Below are 16,286 nucleotides of genomic sequence, written 5' to 3' on the forward strand. Positions count from 1 at the left end.
CTAGGATAGCACAAGGGTTACAAGAATCTTAAAATCAATCCTGAAGCTGACAGGGAGCCAGTGCAGAGGTTTTTCAGATTGGTGTAATGTGCTCCTTCTTACTGGTTCTCGTCAAAAGGCGAGCAGCAGAGTTCTGGACTAGCTGCAGGCGATTAAGAGGGGTTTTCTTTACCCCAGAAAGGAGGGCACTACAGTAATCTAATCTTGATATACTAAAAGCATGAATTAAGATTTCAGCACTGGCTCTAAAGAGAAAGGGTCTCACTCGGGCGATATTCCTCAGATGGTAAAATTCAGTTTTAGTTACTTGGTTCACATGTTGGTCAAAGCTCAGATCTGCATCTAGAATCACACCAAGGTTCCTTACTCTATCACACATGGTCATAAATTTGGTTGACAGATAAAATTGGACGTCATCTCTCTCAGCTTCAGAACCGATTACCAAGACTTCAGTTTTGCATTGGTTGAGCTGCAAAAAGTTCTCTCCCATCCATATTTTAATATCTAAAATACAATGTAACCCTTGTGCTGTCTTAGATGACCCCACCCTTACATTGACGTGTTCTCCCTACCATGACAAAGGTGGATAAAGGTGGAAAGATTTCATGTAATCCATGGACACCAGTGAAGATCACAAATCATTGAAGAAAAAAGGTTCAGAACACTGTCTAGTGGGTCTAGATGACCCAACTCCCAATGTTAAAGTGCCTAGGAAAGCACAAGGGTTAAAAGGCTGTCCACGGGTCCAGTGTCATCAGGAGACACAGCTATATACAGTTGAGTGTCATCAGCATAGCTATGAAAGTTAATGCCGTGTCTCCATCACCAAGCGGAAGCATGTAAAGATTAAAAAGTGTAGGACCCAGGATGGAGCCTTGAGGCACCCCACATGTCAGTTTGTTCCTTTCAGATGAAAAATAATTTAAATTATAAATAAAATCTCTATCTGTGAGTTAGGATTTAAACCAATTACAAGCTGTCCCAGTAATTCCAAACTTGTTGTGAAGTCGGTTTAAAAGGATAGAGTGATTAACTGTGTCAAAGGCTGCACTCAGGTCCAGTAAGACTAAAACAGATTCTTTCTTCATGTCAGCATTGGACCTGAGATCATTTAAGACCCTGACAAGTGCCATCTCTGTTGAGTGGTGAGGTCTAAAACCAGACTGAAACTTTTCTCAAATGTTATTTTCATTAATAAAATCATTCAGTTGAGTAAAAACAAGCTTTTCTAAAATTTTGCTTAAAAATGACAGGTTGGATACCGGCCGGTAGTTTTTTAAATTGGACACATCTAAACAACTCTTCTTCAGAATGGGTCTCATCAGAGCAGTCTTTAGGGATGCAGGGAAGACTCCAGTCTGAAGAGAGCAGTTCAAGATGTTTAGTAGCCCTTCCTCACAGGATGTGAAAACTGACTTAAAAAGTGAAGTGGGGATGGGATCAAGAGAACAAGTTTTGGTATTCATTTGGGACATGCTCGACAAAAATATTGAGTGTTCTCTCATTGATAGGACAGGCAGTGGAAAGGTCAACAAGGGATTGTTGATCCCTCCACAGTAAGATAGATGATCTAATGTCATCTATCTTAGTGGTAAAGTGGACTGCAAACTCCTCACAGGTTTTACTGCTAAAGGCGGAGGGTGGGCCAGAGATTGGTTTTATTATTTTGTCAATTGTGGCAAAGAGGTTTTTTTGGCTTTGACTGATTTTCTGCAATGAACTTTGAGAAACAGCCTTGTCTTGCCTTTTTACTGGAGTTATTGTAATGCATTAGTGTGTTTCTAAAAATTTGGTGATGTACTGTGAGTTTTGTTTTCCGCCAATGCTGTTCTGCCCTTCTTGTCATTCCTGTAACCCTTGTGCTATCCTAGGCACTTAACCATTGGGAGTGGGGTCATCTAGACCCACTAGACTAGACAGTGCTCTGAACCTTTTTCTTCAATGATTTGTGATCTTCACTGGTGTCCATGGATTACATGAAATCTTTCCACCTTTATCCACCTATGTCATGGTAGGGAGAACACGTCAATGTAAGGGTGGGGTCATCTAAGATAGCACAAGGGTTAAATGCCTGTGTGATTATGGGAAAATATTTCTGTTTAATTTAATTATAGTTTCAATATCCAAATTTGTGTTATTTTTGCTGATAGTCTCAAACCAAAAGATAGATTGTGTATCTGTTTTCAATACAGCTGCATTGAAAAGGAATAATGTCCATGATATAAAACAACAGGTGGTCTTTTGGCTTGAAGGCCAAGACTTTTCTAAAGACAAACAACATGTACATAATTTTGATACTTGATCTGTGATGTTAAATCATGATTTCTGAAAAAGAAATTCTGTAATTAATATGTATTTCAACTTTATTTATCTTATAAAACTTGATAATTTTTTAAATGATCTGAACTTGTGTTGATAAACTATAAATACATCTTCAGATGATAAAAATGTTCAAAATAAATAAAACGTTAAATAAAGCATAATAGGGCTGGGAATATATAAGTTTGCTTCCTCCCACTCCCTTTCTAGCAAATAATTAGACTCTTTTTGAAAAACGTAATATCTAATAGTTGAAATGTATCCTATACTGCATAAGTGCTAATATGTGTATTTATGATTAAAAGTAATTATAAGTTCAAGTAGTTATAATGATAATGATGCAAGGGTATGTGGATGTATGCACGTTTTTTTTTTTCCAATCAATATTGACTACGTTTGACATCTCTGTATAGATATTTTTTTTTGATGTTTCACTTCTTTTGTCTTGTTTTGATTACTTAATTTAGACCATTTCCAAATTTCCAAATCAAATTTGTGTGTTATCTGAAAATCAACAGATTTCCTCAAATCTGAACCCTCGAAACCAGTTGTTTCAGGAGTGCAAAGACTTTTTTGTTCAAAAATTTGGATGGATTTTGGTTGTGTAACCCTTGTGCTATTCTTGGCACTTTAACATTGGGAGTTGGGTCATCTGGACCCCACAAGACAGTACGCTGAACTTTTTTCTTCAATGATTTGTGATCTTCACTGGTGGATTACATTAAATCCTCTCCAACTTTATCATGGTAGGGAGAACACGTCAATGGTCATCTTGACCCCATAGGATAGAACAAGGGTTAAATAAACCCATTGCAGCAACCATCTGACAATACTTTCATAATTTTGTCAAAATGCCTTAAAGATAATTTTGCTTTTGCAACAAAAGTTTATGATAGCAATTAACTGTATTCAATTACCTTTAGTTAAATTAAAAAAAAGTGGTCATGTTCTGTAAATTTCTTTGTCGTCAATGGGAAACAATCGTTTTTTTTTTAACTAACTTCCCTGAAAGATGTCAATTTTTTGAGTAAGTTGGTTATAACGGACATATTTTGTAGGAAAGAAAGTCCCGTTTTGAGCTGACTTAAGTACGGGGGCAATTTGACTACAAACTGCAAATTAGCTGCATTAACTTTAGCAAAAACAGAATTTAGTGTTTCACTAAAACAAGTGTTTTGGTGAATTTGACATTAGGTTTTACCTCTTGCTATTTCTATCATTAGCATACTTGAAAAGAAGACAAGCAGAAACATTTACTTTGTTAGTATTCATGATAGTTTGTATACACAATGTATAGGAGCACCAATAAAAAACTTTTTTTCCCCAAAACATTTTCAACATTTTTTTTTAAAAAGCCACATTTTGTTTTTGTTTCTACAGAAAGCAAAGAAAGCTCTGTACATGAACAAGCAGAACAACAGAATTCGTCATCATGAACTGCAGAGTAAAACACCCGGGCTGCTGGATTCATATCATCTCCAAAGCAATAAAAATAAAAACAATTATAACAAGACCAGCTGCCTGCTGCTTACCTAGCACACTACATTACACACACAGCTTTTGATATTTAAAACACGAGATAAGTAAGAAATTTACTTTCCAAAAACTGTGAAAAAGTGCAATAAATGTTCAACTGTTCACAACTGAAAAGGACGTTTCCCGATCGGAGTCCGGTGCTCTCGCTCCCATTTGTATTCTACTCATCTGCCCCACAAAAGTGTTTCCTTGTGTGTCTCCATCGTTCAAATCTCTTACACAGTTGTACTCACATTCATGACAATGTATACATTAATGAGAAACATGGCATTCACAAACGTGGAGCAAATGACCATGATTGCTAAAGACAAAGATCTTTGGGTAAAAGGGTCATGAAAAACTATTTTCTCAGATGAACCTTTATTTTTCTTTTTACAGCAGACATTTTGTGTACAGAATGAGTATCTTGATTTTTTCTTCATCCAAACCTTTCATGTAAAAACCAAAGGGAATTCTGGGAGTCTCCTTCAAAAGGCCAACGTTTTTGCGTTTATGGTTTCTAAATCTGAAGGAAAAGAACAAAAACGGCAAACACTGCTCTGCTGGGGCAAAATGTCCTCATTTTTCAGCAGAAAAAATACCTGAAACCAATCAAATGCTGTGTATTTGTTTATTTTTTTCCCAAATATACAATCAAACTTTTTTTTATATATATATAAAACTTGTGACTGATTGATTTGTTTGTTCTTTCAGAAAAGGTTGGGGAAGGGTTGGCGTCCTGAGTCCAAGGTATCCTGGCGTGGGAAGGGGGCCGCAGACGCTGCCACGGTGGAGCGTGGCGGTACGGCGCAGGGTCCGACATACAAACACGTTGGTAAGGCTTTCAAACTGGAGCTCCCACAACATACACAAAAGGCTGAAGAGCGTACAAAGAGGACGAGGATGCCACAGAAGAATGTTCTCTAGAATCGCATCAAGCTTCTCTCCTCGCGGCTATGAAAACAGAGCTCTTTTGAAATCCCACTTTCGTTCACAAAAACAAAATATTAATAATAAAAGGAACTATGGGAAATGTGTCAAAATCATGAGGCAGCATAAAAAATAAAACATATGTACACGTTCATAAGGATATGTGTGTAAAAAAAATAATACAATAGAAAACAATATAAAGTCATGGCAAAATATATGACACAAGAGGACAAGGCGAAAATAAAAACAAAATTATAATGTAGGATTGTAAAGGGGGGCTTAAATCCAATGTTCACTTCACTGAAATGGCCTGATAGATACACAAGATGCACAAAGGAAACACTAATCAAACAAACACTGTGTGTTGACTGTGCTGCTCGAGCACCAACATCAAAACCAGCCAATTTTTGGACTTCCTCCTCTTGTCTGGACACCGACTCATTTGTCTTAAGCGAGTGTTCAGCTCAAACACCAACTGTACAAATTTTTGCTGAGAAAAAAACAAAAATTCACAATCTTCCGGTTAAAGGCGACCGAAATGTAAAAGTTTCTTCATATGCTGTAAAGCTTCCCACTTCCCTTCCCTCTCATGGCAATCTCCTTCCTGAGACTGAGCAAGGGTTGGGTTGAAATCAAAAGTTTCAGTCTGGAGGTTTGCTTCTTTTGTCTGCAGTGGGGACGCGAGAGCTTCCACGAGCGCAACAAGCGGTTTCGGAGTCCACTGGCCTCTGGCTCTGCAAGGTTTAGTTGTGTATGTGTGTGTGTGTGAGTGTGTGTGTGTGTGTGAGACTGGCAGAGAAGGTGTGTCTGAGCCTGCACGTTGCATCAGAGATCATGGGGCTGTGGTGATGGCGTTCAGGTCCTTCATCAGGCCTTCGAGGTGAGCCATTTCCTCTGTGAGCTCATCGGGCTCGTAGCTCTGAGGGAGAGGAACAGGGTTACTGCGGGGGGCAGGCGAGGGGCATGGGGGGAGGGAAGCAAGCACCTGGAAGGAAGGAAGGCAGGAGAGGAAAGGAGAGGAGGAAAGGAAGGAGAGGGTCAGTAAGGGATTCCTTCACAGGGGGAGTTTCATGAGTGGGGGTGAAGCGAGCTCAGGGATTGGTCAATGAAACTGAAGCATTATGGGAACAACAACGAAGCAGCAGACCAAAGCATTAACCCAAAAACCAAACAAAAAGGGGAGTCATCAACAGCCATTCAACGTCATTCCAGTTATGGGTTCAAAACAATTCGTCAAAAATTACACAAAAAAAAAGAAGCAGCCGACAATGACACGGAAAAATGGTGAGAATGAAGTTGGAAAGAATAAAAGGAGAGAAAGAACAAACAGAAAATGTGATTACAACAAGTTCAGCTGAGTGTCATGCTACTGTTACATTGGGCACGTGATGCACGTTCAAGAATGCACCAAACTGGCATTTTTGAAAGTGATTTCAGCGTCTGGTGTTCACACTTGACTGTCGCTAAAAGCGAATGTACCTACAGTTGGAAAAAGCTTGGCATGAAATGTCAAAGCGCGGTTGTCAAATCTCGTGAATCTTTTTCAAGGATTTTTCTTTCACAGCTCTATTCCGTATAATTCCAGTGGGACACAAACTTGAATTATTAATTTCTCCTTCATGGTCAATTTTCAAACTGTTGGTTTTTCTGCGAATTGAAAAGAAAAAACGCTTCCCATACGCCAATATCAAATCTGAGTCCTTGATTAGTCAACGTTCAACTTCAATGGCGGCGCGTTTTGTACGTAGAGCCCAGAAATTGACTTAAAAACTGTCGTAGAGATACGAAACCGCAAGAGTTTTGAAGCCCAAACGCAGGTTTACACAGACTCTTTATCCAAAGTGGTCGCTTGAACAAGCCTGGTGTGAACGTAGCACAAAAGTATAATCCAGTCCTCGAAAAAAAAAAAAAAACCTGACATGAATTTGGACGTGTGATGTGAACTGGAAAACTTTACGGCAAAATTTACTGTCAGGAAAACAAAACAAACCAACCAAAAAAGCGTGTTTTAGTGCTTTTGTCAGCGTGGGGCGCTATACTCACGCTGTCTACATCCTCAAGCATCTTGCTGGTTTCTGGCACTTCAGGAGGTGCGTTGGGGACGGTGACTATCATAGGCGTTCGTGTCCTACCTAGTGTTCCGATGGAAGCTGTTTTCACCACATGGGGGTGAGTGGGAGGCCCTGAGGGAGAAAAATGCAGACAGGAAGTCTTCAGTAAGTGGATGATCATTCAAATCTTTTCATTTTGGCTAAATTCTTTAGGTTAGCTTTGGGTCAAACTGCGGTTTGTTATTGTGTTTTGGATGGTCGTGCTGCACTGCAGCAGGGTCCTACTGAAGCTTTTGAAGGAGCTCACCGGTCTGGGCGAGCAGGGGCGTGCTCGGCAGAGCAGGAGACTCGTAGGATGGATGGCTGGAGACCGGGATTGCAGGCACAGCGAAGCTCTTGAGTGGGTGGGCGTGAGCGTGCGGGTGGGCCAAGCGGTGCGGGGGCAGGTTGCTGGAGTAGCTGGGCTCCTCGTCTGTGGTGGAGGAGCCGTGGTAGCTGCCCTCGGGGTCAGCCAGGATCTCAGAGGGGCAGGAGACCTGAGAGGAGGCAGTGGCGGGCGGTAGGGGCTCTGTGCTGGGGGTGTTCCTCACCGACTCTGGAGAAGAGAAGACACAGGATTGTTGAGTTTACAGGATATAACACCACTTACTATTGATTTCATCCTACAGAACTTTCTGATTTGGAAATGCTCAGTCAAGATTTAGTCAAATAAATCGAAAGAAAAACCTGGTGACTGACCATTGAGGTCATCTTTAATCCAACAATTTATTTGTGTTAATGTTTAACTTCAAAAATCCACTCAAATCATCCTTTGATGTATTTTAAAAGCGTTCCCAGTGGTCTATTAATTCTGATCAAAAAACCTTTATTTTTAGAACTACAACTTTAAGCCTGCGGTCATTTCCCATCATCCCTTTGTTAAAACTCTCTCCTCCTACAGCTCCTACAGCCCCACGCTAACATTAGGGGAGCCTAAAAATGGGAAACTATTCCAAACTGTATGGCTTGATAGCCGAACAGTTAATACATTCATGTTGGGTTGTGGGTGTGAGGGTCTGTAAGCCAGTGGGGGAGTGTGAAAACAGATGGGTGATGGGAAGTGGTGGGGGGCTTGCTCCTGCTTCGAGCCAACAGTCCCACCAACAATTCAGAGGGGAATTACTAATTAACGATTGCCGCTCTACAGAAACTATGTCCTTAAAAAGCTTAAAAAAAGTATCTGTCTGTCTGTCTATAGGACTAAATATCAAACATGAAATAAGCGCTTTTATTCTGATGGTGTAACTTCAAAAAGGTCATTTAATAAAAACAAAATAACACCCGTACTTTAGCTTTTCTACACCACAAAAAAAGAAAAAAGAAAAGATGTTTATGGTAAAGTACTAGTTGCAAAGGTATTGGGGAAAATCGCGAGTTAAAATAAAAACCTTTGACAGCACAGATCACTATGTCACAAATGAGAGTGAAAATATCTGAGGGATCCTTTGTAAATATCGCAAAAACAAATTCCAGTCAGATAAATCCATCTCAAAATAGTTGTAAATGAGTACACACTTCACAAATGAGTGACAGAATTGGAAAATACTGAAAACGTTTTTCTGAATGAACATGGTGCAATTTTGAAAAGCCTTTTTTTTAATAGAATTATGCTGAAGTTTAGCTTTTAAGATGCTTTTTAGATCAATCAGAAAAATCTCTCTCTACACAAAAATGTTTGTATGGACTGTCTGATGAACACAGACGAGGCATCAGTCGTGCAATAAGCTGCAGTACTTGGATTATTAATGATAATGACCTATTTTAGTTATAATATTAATAATAAACTGTATTGCAACTGTATCAGTTGCATATACTATGAATGAAAATGTCTTTTGTTATGCATTGCAGATGTGTTTATTGCAACCCATTTGTGGTAAATAAATGTAAGATTTTTGGTAAATTTATATATTTTTTATTTAAATATGTAAAAGTTTTAGAACACATTTCATTTTTTGTTAACAATAAAAACTTAGATACTTAAACCCGCTTTCTATGTGTGCATTTACACATAAGCAAATATCTAATGTTTTCATGTCAGCTTCTCCATAAAACCTCAGTGCTCTCTGCGTCTCTTTTGCAGATTTCTCTCCTTTGTCCAGCAGGGGGCACCATCTCACCTGTAGAGTCCACCCTGTCTAAATGGGAGCTGGGGGTAGCGCAGGTGTGTGAGCGTGAGTGCCCACTGCCCGGATGATAGAGGTAGCTGCGTGTTGGTGATGCCAGGCTGCCCATGTGATAATGGTGATGATGGTTATCAAGCGAATGGATAGGATGAGCACTAATCACAGCTGTGAATGGAAATGGACACGGATACACAAACAAACAAGGATGAGATGTTTAACCAGCTGCAGAAAAACCATGACGACGCAGACGCTTCTCTTCTAAAGAACTTTCTCACAAAAAAACAGTGAAGTTTTATGTCAAATTCATGAAACAAAGACAGAATTGAGCGTTTTATGAAAAGCATGAAATGGATTTCTGTGCTCTAAGTTTACACCACACACACTTACGTTGAGGAGGCTGCGCATCAAAGGGCATCATCATTTTAGGCCTCATCCCTCGTCGGCCTGCTAGAGTAGACATGCTGTCCTCTGACTCGTGGCCTAAAAGGATTGGTGGAAACCAGCCAATCAGAGATGGTTGCTACTTAACAGTTCTGACCCTTAACTGTATATGAGAACTGGACCGAGTGAGGTCAAAAACAGGAAGTATCCGCTGGTCCCACGGAGTTCTATTGAGAAACAAACAGCTAATACTCATTTTTAACATGTTCTTGATAATCCATATTTTTCATGATTTTTTCTGTAGAGCAAATTGTTCAAGTTATACACGGGCCAATCAGATGCCTCAATAAAGGCATGTGATCTCACATCAATCATTCTAAGTGATTGATCGACAGATTCTCCCAAGTACTCTTTCAAATGGTAGGGGTGTGCCCTTCCAACAAGCTCACTCCTGATTGGCTAGAATGGTTGCCAAAGAACTATTGACTCAGACCAATCACTCCTTACTGACGTTTTTTTTTTCTCGTTTAAACATGGCGACGTCTGTAAGGTGAAGAAATGGCGACGGTATTGACTTCATTAGGTTGGAACGGGAGGAAGTCATTTTCTATGGGTGACATCACACTCACTCGGTCTAGTTCACATATAAAGTCAATGGTTCTGACTGATCCATTATGATCTTCTCGTTATTGTTTCCAAATGTCACAGATGCTTCATCAAGAAGCATTTGTGTTCCCAGTATTATGACATGTAATGAGCGTTGTACACCATGTATGAAAAGCATGGAATGATCTGCATGAAGTTCAAACGTAGTAACACAAAGACACATTGTGAAAATCTCTCCAGGACTCTTCCAGACAGAAACAGACTTGTATGAGTCTCATTTCCTGCCAGCATAATCCTATCTTTCTTTGAACAATCCCTCAAAATGCTATTTCCTGCCTGCCATGCACGCTCACTTCCAAAACAAGAGACTGACCACGGTAGGAGTTGCGCCTCTGCTGCAGGTGGGGGTTACTCTCAAGGCTGCTGTCAGCCGGTGTGATGTCCTGGGAGGTGCGGGGGATGGGCGTCTCGGTCATGACCGGGTTGGGGTCTGGCGACTTGTCCGTGGGTTTCAGTTCCAGCCTCTCGTGGTGAATCCAAAGATCAGGCGGCTTCAGGTCCTTGGAGTTTCCCTTGTACTTGTGGGAGCCATTCGTGGACTTTGAGGCCGCTCGTTTCCTGCAGGGAGCACGAAGCCAACGGGTCAACAGTGAGTTCACCTCAACCTGTGGCTGAGTCACGTTTAGCATAAAACAAGCAGCAAAAACACGGTTGGGTGAATGCCTTACTTCTTCTGGTGGGACGTGGTGCGACGAGTGCACAGGAAAGCTACCACGACCACCACCACGATGATGAAGACTCCGACTGATACGACAATGACGATAACCAGGATGTGATTTTCACCACTTCCAACACCTAATAGAAAAACAAACTGGATTAGACAAAAAGTATTTACAAAGACTAGTAATTGAAAGCTGTGGTCCCCAACAGTTTGATGTCAGATGTCAGACAATATTTTAACATACCGCCCTGTCTGAGGCTGAAGTTATAGACTACTTTTATAGCACTTTACTACTTTGCTATACACAGTCACACACTGACGGCGGCTCCGCTGCTGAACACTGGCGCCAACCTTTAACCACCAGAGGCAATGTGAGGTTCAGTGTCCCAAGGACACAAGGCAGGTCTGAACCTGCAATCTCCCGCTCAGAGGTCGACTGCTCTACCTTTGCACCATGGCCGCCCCGTGGTGCAAAAGTGTGTGTGAGCAATATGTGTGACCTACTCCAACTTTAGTATTTGCAGGTTTTTGGTCCACAGATCCAAATTTGAAAGCAGAACAAAATTTTAAAGAAGTTGTTTGAACTTTTTTATTGAAAATATTTTGCACTCACTCTGCACAATCTTATTCATTTGTATTTCTTTGTTTTACTATCAGAGCTGTAATAATGGTTTTGTTGAAAATCTGTCTTGCTCCAGACAGGTTTTCCTAGTTTTAAAACCGGATTAAAATGGATTTGACATTAATATTTCCCACTTAAAATATAATTTGGACATTTCTGGTCTGGGTTAAAGAACACATATGAATATATATATAGGATGTTGGTTTTAGTTGTTGCTCTGTATGATGGAGCAGAAGGCAGAGGACACTTACCCAGTGGAGTTCCAGGATCTGGTTGGGGATGGCTGCCTGACGGCTTTGGTGGTAGATTTGAGGCTGATTCAAGAGGAGAACATTTTATTTTCAACAGACTCCTTCAGATAAACCAAACAATAAAAAAAATAAGTATGTGCAAACAACTTCTTAAATCATGCAATGCAACTTGTCCTCAGCCCGGAAGATGGAGCTCCTTCAGAAAAGGAATATGAGGTGCGGTCAGCAGTGACAAAGTATGAAGAGGGCGTTTACCTTGGTCATTAGCCATTTTGTCAGTGGACTCAGCTTAACAGGCCAAAGGAGAGCAGGAAGAAAGAGACAATAGAGAGCAAAAAGAAAAAAAACACAAACAAATGGAAAAAAAAGGAAACCGGTTAGCTGAAAATAGCAGCAAAGGACAGCGAAATCAAAAGACCAATGGGGGTTGTGAGTAGCAAGAGGGGCAAAAGAAAAGGAAAAACAGCAAAAAACTAAGCAGCTTTTAGACAGAATATACTGCAGACACAGCCAAGCCATTAATAAGAGCAAAGCGTCAGTACAAAAAGGATAAGTCCCCAACAATAAATATAAATCATTTTATCCAGTAAACTGTGACAAAACGGGAAATTTTTTATTTACATTTAAACCAAAACTGCATGAATTAATGTAATTCGGTTGCTCAAAACCAATCATTTTTTTTGTCCCATCTCAAAGAGATACATCACTGAAGGAAGTTATGACGAATAAAACTTATTTGGGAAAATCTGTGCTTTAAAAAGCTGCAATATTTGAATGATCATCTCTGATATGGATTCTAGATATAGTAACAGCCGTTTTCCAGAGATAAAACTTTATAATTAAGTGTAAAAAAGAATTACATGCCTCTTTTAATCAAAAGTTTGTTATCAGGACGACACAAATGACGTGATCCTGTCCAGAAAATTAAAAATAGGTAAATAAAATGTAACATTTTCTACTGTTCCTCACTTTTTTACACCGTAATTTGTGTAAATTTAAAATGATAAACTTTCACCTCAAACTGAGGTTATACAGATCTCATTAGAACACTGGAACATAACAGCAAATGAAGACAACTCACATTTTTAACAGAGGGGAGTCAAAGCAGTTGTGTTTGACACATAGCACCGACTTTAGTGATCAAGCATGGGGGTGGAAAGTTCATGGTTTTTGGTTCAGCCACTATAATAAAACTTGAACTTTTCTGTAGACCAAAGCACTCTTAAAATGTAAGATAATCAACTTTAGCTGTTTATCCTTCCTGGCACCAGGAACGCAGGTTCAGGCAGAACTGCTGAGGGAGGGCAAATGTTCTTTTCAAATGCAAAATAAAAAAGCTACATGTGTTGATTTACCAAGTCCAACTCAAAACTGAAAGAAACTAAAATACAGCAAAGGGAAACTAAATAAAGGTATTTCTGTGCTTGATTTCTTTGGCTTTGTCAGAATATGTGATTTCTTTCCCTTCACAGTTAGGCACCATTACTTACTCTTTGGAGTGCGGAAAAGTACGGCGTCGGACATGGGGCCCATGCCTTTTGAGTTCCGGGCCTGGATCTTGAAGTAATAGGTGGTGTCCAGAGTCAACTCCTGGATCTGGTGTGTGAGGCGGTTCCCCACCACTGGTTCAATAACCCAGTCGTGGACCTCAGCATTTACATCTGTACTATAGTAAATGATATATCCTAGAAAAAAAAGAGATAAAAATGACAATCATGTCGGTTCAGAATGCAAAATCACTGTGGTTTCTTCCGTTGTTAGTGTACACCAAGTGCCAAATTCCAAAACTACCAAAACCCAAAGCATTATTATTAAAGAGGCAACAAAGATCCAGCATCTCCCTCAAACTGGAATACCTGTGTCTGACCTTGGAGCCAGACCTGAGGGACTCATAAACAGGAATGTCGAATCTGAAACTCATAGTTTCTGTTTGGGCTGCGAGGGGAGTCCATCTCAGGACCGTCAGTTGGTTTACATCATCTCTGTTGCATCTCCAGGTCGTACCCCCCCCCCCCTTTCTTCCTGAAGAGTGGTTGGTCCTGCCACACGTGTGTCGAGTAGTTCCTCCCCCTGTCTTCGCTTGTGAAGCTTATCAACATTCAAAACTTTGCCAATCATGTCCTCTCCTTCCTCACTGAATCCTTGCAAAATGCATGTTTTGTGTCATGAATGAGGTCATGTTTTTGTACAGATACCACAACTTGTTATCGGCGAACAAGTTGCAGATGTTATCCGGTGTGTTCACCTGTGTTATAGCTTCGGCACGTCACCTTAGGTATAAAATGAAACTATATACATTTTTATTTTGAAAGTTAAACAGAATTTTTGTGATGTTGAAACTCATTCCTGTTACCTGTTACTGTGGCTTTTTGACACAAAATCAATGCGTCAATGGACTGAAAATAGGATTCCAGCGTAAAGCTTGTGTAGGGATTGACGTCAGACGCAGACATGAGGGAGGCGATGTAAACATTCCGATTGATTACTAAACGTATTGTTGGTGTCAATGCAACGGAGATGCACTGCAGACGGACCGCTGCAAATCAGGCTTAAGCCTATATGAGAGGCATGAATTCACCTTTGGTTTATTTCAAAACTTTCATGGACGGAAATCCCCAGGTGCCACACTGGAAAGGAGTTAGAAAATAAAACTACATACATTTTTATCCCTTCTTGTTGTTTTTTAAAAATTGTTTATCTAGTACAATAGTCCCGAATATTACAGAATACACGGAGTTTGCCACATCGACATATATAACAATAAGATATTTGTTTTTATTCTACAATACTGGATGACATGACAGACATGTTGATGTCTGTCTGAGAAAAGTGTATAAAGTGTGTAGTGAGGGGTTTTACAGCCTTAAAACATCCATAACTACTGGAAAAATAAAGATGTCAATTTTACGGATTTTGTCTATCTCATGTTATTTTATAGAAAAAGTTTACGCCTGAACTCCTGGAGCAAATTTCTTCTCTCAGCTTAGATACCACAGGGGAGTTTCCTGGTTTTTGCTTTGAAGGCTTCTTTAAGTCTTGATGATAAATCCCAGGAAATTTGAGGCTCACCTGTGATTTTTCCATTGGCTTCAGAAGGCGGCTGCCAGTTGACAATGATGGTACGAGGCTTGTTCTCTTTGCTCACCACGGTCACATCTTTTGGAGGAGAGCTGGGAACTGTGGAGGGGAACAAAGGACAGCAGGTGTTGCAAATGAAGAAATGAACAGAATAGAAATGTTGGTGTTTTGTGTGAAGTAGACACGGACAATCGTGGTGGCTGTGCAGTACACAGGACTGTGTGGATGACATTGTATGACAGCTCCTGGCTGAATCAAAAAGCTTACAAAAAAAGATCAGGTCTCCCTAACAGTGTAATCAGTCCTCACCCTCTGGTGCACAGATTGAAGATAATGAGAGTTTAATGTAAATATTTCATTAAACCAACAGATTATTAAAGCTCAGCAAAGAAGTCTGGACACTGACAGGTCTTAGTTTACAAATGTATGATTTAATACATGAAAAGTCGTCTTGGTTGTGAGCTGCTCCCTTTAGGGGTCATCACAACAAACAATCTATGTAGGACACTTGGAGTAATAAGGAGAAACTTCAACATATCAGAAAATGCTTTTCTGTTAGAAACATCAAGTTCTAACAAAGTCAACATGTCTGAAACCATTAGTCAAGCTAAATTCATTCAACAAAGATGAAGCATAAAGACACACTCAGATTATCATTTATATTATGATACTGCTGTTTTTATCCAAAACCAAATAACCTGTGTTCTTTTCTAGGAAATAGTTTCTGTGGAGCGCTAGCAGTTCATTAGAAATTCGCCTCAGAGCTGTGGGCGGGACTGTTGCCACAAAGTATCTCCGCCCCTCTTTTCCTCTGCGTTGCTGAGAGGTCTCTGTTTACAAGCACTCCCGCTAGCTTACACAGACCTAAGGGCCGTGTCACTCAGCCACATGTATATTTTGCGAATATTGCATGGATGAAAACTCATATGTAAATATTTGTGGAAAAAGCGAGAAAAGTTGTGGTCTTTACGGGAAATTTTAACAGATGTATCACCAATAAACCATGTTAAAACTACGGAAGAAGTACAAATAAACGCAAAAAACACATGCATCATTTGTGCAATCCATTAGTGACTTGTGCGTCAATATTGTAATTTGAATGTAATATGCGCGCTGTATATATGATGTAAAAGTTATATATTGTTGTCCCTTTTTGCAACTCCCTCTCTGTCCTGGGAGAGGATCCCTCCTTCATGTGGACATTCCTGAGGTTTCTTCTTTTTTTATTCCTGGAATCCATTTTTTTTAGGGGTTTTTCCTTACCGAGAAGGATAGTCTTAGGCAGGGGTGCCCAGTTTAGCTTAGTCTGTTTAGTTCATTTTAGCAATCAGCTATTGTATTTTATAACAGATTTTTTGTTTTGTAAAATTAGTGAAGCCCACTGAGACAACTGTGTTGTAAAATTGAGCTATATAAATAAAACTGGATTGAATTGAATTGGTACATGCGTGAAAAGTCTGTTAGACATAAGTGGAACGGTCATGGAAAGCCACAAATTTGTGTAAGCATTTCACAGAAATCGCACACAGCTGCAAAAGATTGAGTAATAATTGCGTTTAAACTATGTAAAATATGCGTAAACTACGTAATTCTCAACTGACCAAAAACTTTGAACAACTCAAAACCAAATTCACGTAAAGACATGTCGGC

At 39.9% G+C, this 16,286-nt stretch overlaps 1 protein-coding gene across 10 annotated transcripts in view; it reads right to left on the bottom strand.

The window, feature by feature from the left end:
- Positions 1–3,567: 3,567 nt before the first annotated feature.
- Positions 3,568–16,286, bottom strand: part of neo1 (neogenin 1) — a 216,781-nt gene continuing 204,062 nt past the window's right edge. For 3 of the 10 annotated variants that reach the window (XM_011487714.3, XM_011487703.3, XM_011487690.3), the window contains exons 19-29: positions 14,628–14,735; positions 13,049–13,243; positions 11,814–11,846; positions 11,559–11,621; positions 10,693–10,819; positions 10,338–10,582; positions 9,365–9,457; positions 8,972–9,142; positions 7,123–7,410; positions 6,808–6,947; positions 3,568–5,749 (exon numbers count right to left, since the gene is read on the bottom strand). In XM_011487714.3, coding sequence (XP_011486016.2) covers positions 5,597–5,749; positions 6,808–6,947; positions 7,123–7,410; positions 8,972–9,142; positions 9,365–9,457; positions 10,338–10,582; positions 10,693–10,819; positions 11,559–11,621; positions 11,814–11,846; positions 13,049–13,243; positions 14,628–14,735 — 1,616 coding nt within the window. In that variant the 3' untranslated portion in view covers positions 3,568–5,596. Of the gene's footprint in view, positions 5,876–6,807; positions 6,948–7,122; positions 7,411–8,971; positions 9,143–9,364; positions 9,458–10,337; positions 10,583–10,692; positions 10,820–11,558; positions 11,622–11,813; positions 11,847–13,048; positions 13,244–14,627; positions 14,736–16,286 lie in introns of all 10 variants that reach the window. The other 7 variants (XM_011487724.3, XM_011487710.3, XM_011487716.3 and 4 more) reach the window with 6 other exon arrangements.

This window comes from Oryzias latipes, chromosome 3, assembly GCF_002234675.1.
Source record: "Oryzias latipes chromosome 3, ASM223467v1".
Taxonomy (NCBI): domain Eukaryota; kingdom Metazoa; phylum Chordata; class Actinopteri; order Beloniformes; family Adrianichthyidae; genus Oryzias; species Oryzias latipes.